Source organism: Frankliniella occidentalis, unplaced genomic scaffold, assembly GCF_000697945.3.
Source record: "Frankliniella occidentalis isolate FOCC.00 unplaced genomic scaffold, Focc_3.1 Scaffold170, whole genome shotgun sequence".
In the NCBI taxonomy this organism is placed as follows: domain Eukaryota; kingdom Metazoa; phylum Arthropoda; class Insecta; order Thysanoptera; family Thripidae; genus Frankliniella; species Frankliniella occidentalis.
The window spans coordinates 179,399-181,602 of record NW_026267296.1 but is presented as its reverse complement, the minus strand read 5'-3'; the positions used below and the strand labels follow the sequence as shown (position 1 = coordinate 181,602).

The following is a 2,204-nucleotide window of genomic DNA, read 5'->3' as shown; positions in this document are numbered from 1 at the left end:
AACACAAACAACAACGGCGAGGTTGAGCGCGTGTTATTCTTTTAAGAACGCCAAGCGCGGCGTTTGGAGACGGCTCTGGTTGAGATGATTACGCGAGCAAGGTCGTCCCCAACCCCACCCCCCCTCACCCGGAGCAGCAGAGATTGTAAAGGCCAAATCTTACGGACCATTAACTCAGTCGGGCTGGAACCTTTGTCGAAAGCCCTCGCCGATGATGAAATATTTTCCTTGCAGCCTCTCTCTCTCTCTCTCTCTGCTCCACATTTCTTTTCTCATCTCCCTCCCTCGCCCCTCTTCTGCTTATCTCGATAAGAAGAGCACGGCGGCCGCCAGGTGGGTAATATTTCTCGGCGCCGCCCCCCGGCGAAAGAAAGAGAGAGGAAAACGCCGAGTCGATGTTGTTGTAATTTATTCCTCTATGTTTCTCGAGTGTATACTCGCCTCGAAGCCGTACTGGATGTCCTGGTTGTTGAAGTCGTCGTACGACTCGGTGGTGTGCGCGCCCAGCAGCAGCGGCACGCGCACGAAGGGGTCGGCCGCCTTCTCCAGTGCGACGCGCACGGGGTCCAGCCCCGGGAAAGGAATGGAGGGCCCGAAACGGGGCAGAAACCTGAAACCAAAAAGAAAAATATCTAGACTTTGCAATTCTTCAAAGAATCAGCAATGGAAACACTTTCTTTGCACTGTGAAAAATATCATCGAAAATTTGAAACATTGGTCATGGTTTTTTATTAACAAAATATGTATTAAATTTGAGAGAGCCCGTTCTTGCTTGTAGATCAATTCCAAGCCGATACTAAGAGCTAATAAATTTACAATATAAAATTGTAATATCAATTCCCAGAAAAAAGTTTCGGTAAAGACTTACCTGGGCGGGTCCACGGACACGGACAGGAGCGCCTCCAGGGGAAGGCGCCGCAGACACGGCGCCAGGTCCTGGTCACCGGGCGCCGACACGTGGCAACCCATCTGGTGAGAGACGACCCCACGCAGGTCCCAGGGACTCTGCACCGTGGCCCAGGGGCTCAACACCGACCCGGACACCAGCGCCATGTGGTGAAACAGGCCTGTCGACACAACAACAACAACAATTAGATGGAGTAGGAAGGATAAATAAAACGACTGCACAAGGTTAAGGAGGACATGAAACGTAAAGTTAATTTTGTGCTATGTTGAAAATCTCGTTATTAATTGCTTATATTATTGTGGTGGGTTCGTCTACAAAGTCCGTCAGTTGCCGTTTCGAAACTGCCAAGTTCAGCCAATGCAAGCTCTCAGAGCGCCTGGTAGGCAGGCAATATCTCGCCTGCAGCGCATGCGTGTATTGCGGGCAGGCCTACCCTGAATATCGCAGGCGCCGAGGACTAGCACGACGAACTTTAAACGGCAACGCACTGAATTTTGTTCCAAAAATTTTTCTTAGAGAAATGAAAAATTCTGATTCCATACCAGCGCTCAAGCTGTCGTGTCCGCAGAAACATGTCTACACCCTATGTGTATATTGGTGCCCTTAAATTAGACGCTCTTACACCATTCGTTCTCCGCCCAACACGAAGTAGATGTGGCGTTGGTAAAACGAATAAAAAAAATCTGCAAATTGTTTCGAGGGAAACAAAATGTTTTTACTGTGTAGCAGCTGGCGTCGCGCGCAGTCATGACCCAGCGCCACGTGGCGCGCAATAAAGTAAAACACAGTCGTCGTGTCGAGCGTGCCGCGAATCTCTTTACTGTTTGTTTAAATGCATATTTCGTTTCCATGTTATTATATTTGGAACGCTTCTCAAACTCGTAGGGCGCACGTCACAAAAACCCAAACAAAAAGGGCATGTGGGGATCATATGACATAGAAAAAGGCTTATTTCGAGTTGTTTCCTTTTGTCCTATATCGGTGCACACGTTCATGCATGCACCGCGATGCGGAGGACCCGCGCGAGTCTGTCAGCAACAGAAACAAAAGGTTTGCCGGAGAAAGTTCTCGCTGTACCGTTGCACACTTGCATGGAATCACTTGGTCCGTTTCGGTGGGCGGCAGTGTGAGTGTGCGTGCGCACGCGCGCGCGCATGTGTGTATGTGTAGGTGTATAGGTGTGTGTGTGAGTGTGCGACAGTGTAAGTGTGCGCGCCGCGATAAAAAGTGAAATATCTACTGCTGCTTGCCGCCGTGTTTGCCGGTTCCTTATTGGGGCGGAGCGTGGCGGGGCGTG

General features: G+C 50.1%; 1 protein-coding gene across 1 annotated transcript in view; it reads right to left on the bottom strand.

The window, feature by feature from the left end:
• Positions 1 to 408: 408 nt before the first annotated feature.
• Positions 409 to 2,204, bottom strand: part of LOC113216815 (neuroligin-3-like) — a 52,235-nt gene continuing 50,439 nt past the window's right edge. Inside the window, exons 6-7 of the mRNA XM_052271710.1 lie at positions 869 to 1,067; positions 409 to 610 (exon numbers count right to left, since the gene is read on the bottom strand). Of these exons, the coding sequence (XP_052127670.1) occupies positions 409 to 610; positions 869 to 1,067 (401 nt within the window). The remainder of the gene's footprint in view (positions 611 to 868; positions 1,068 to 2,204) is intronic.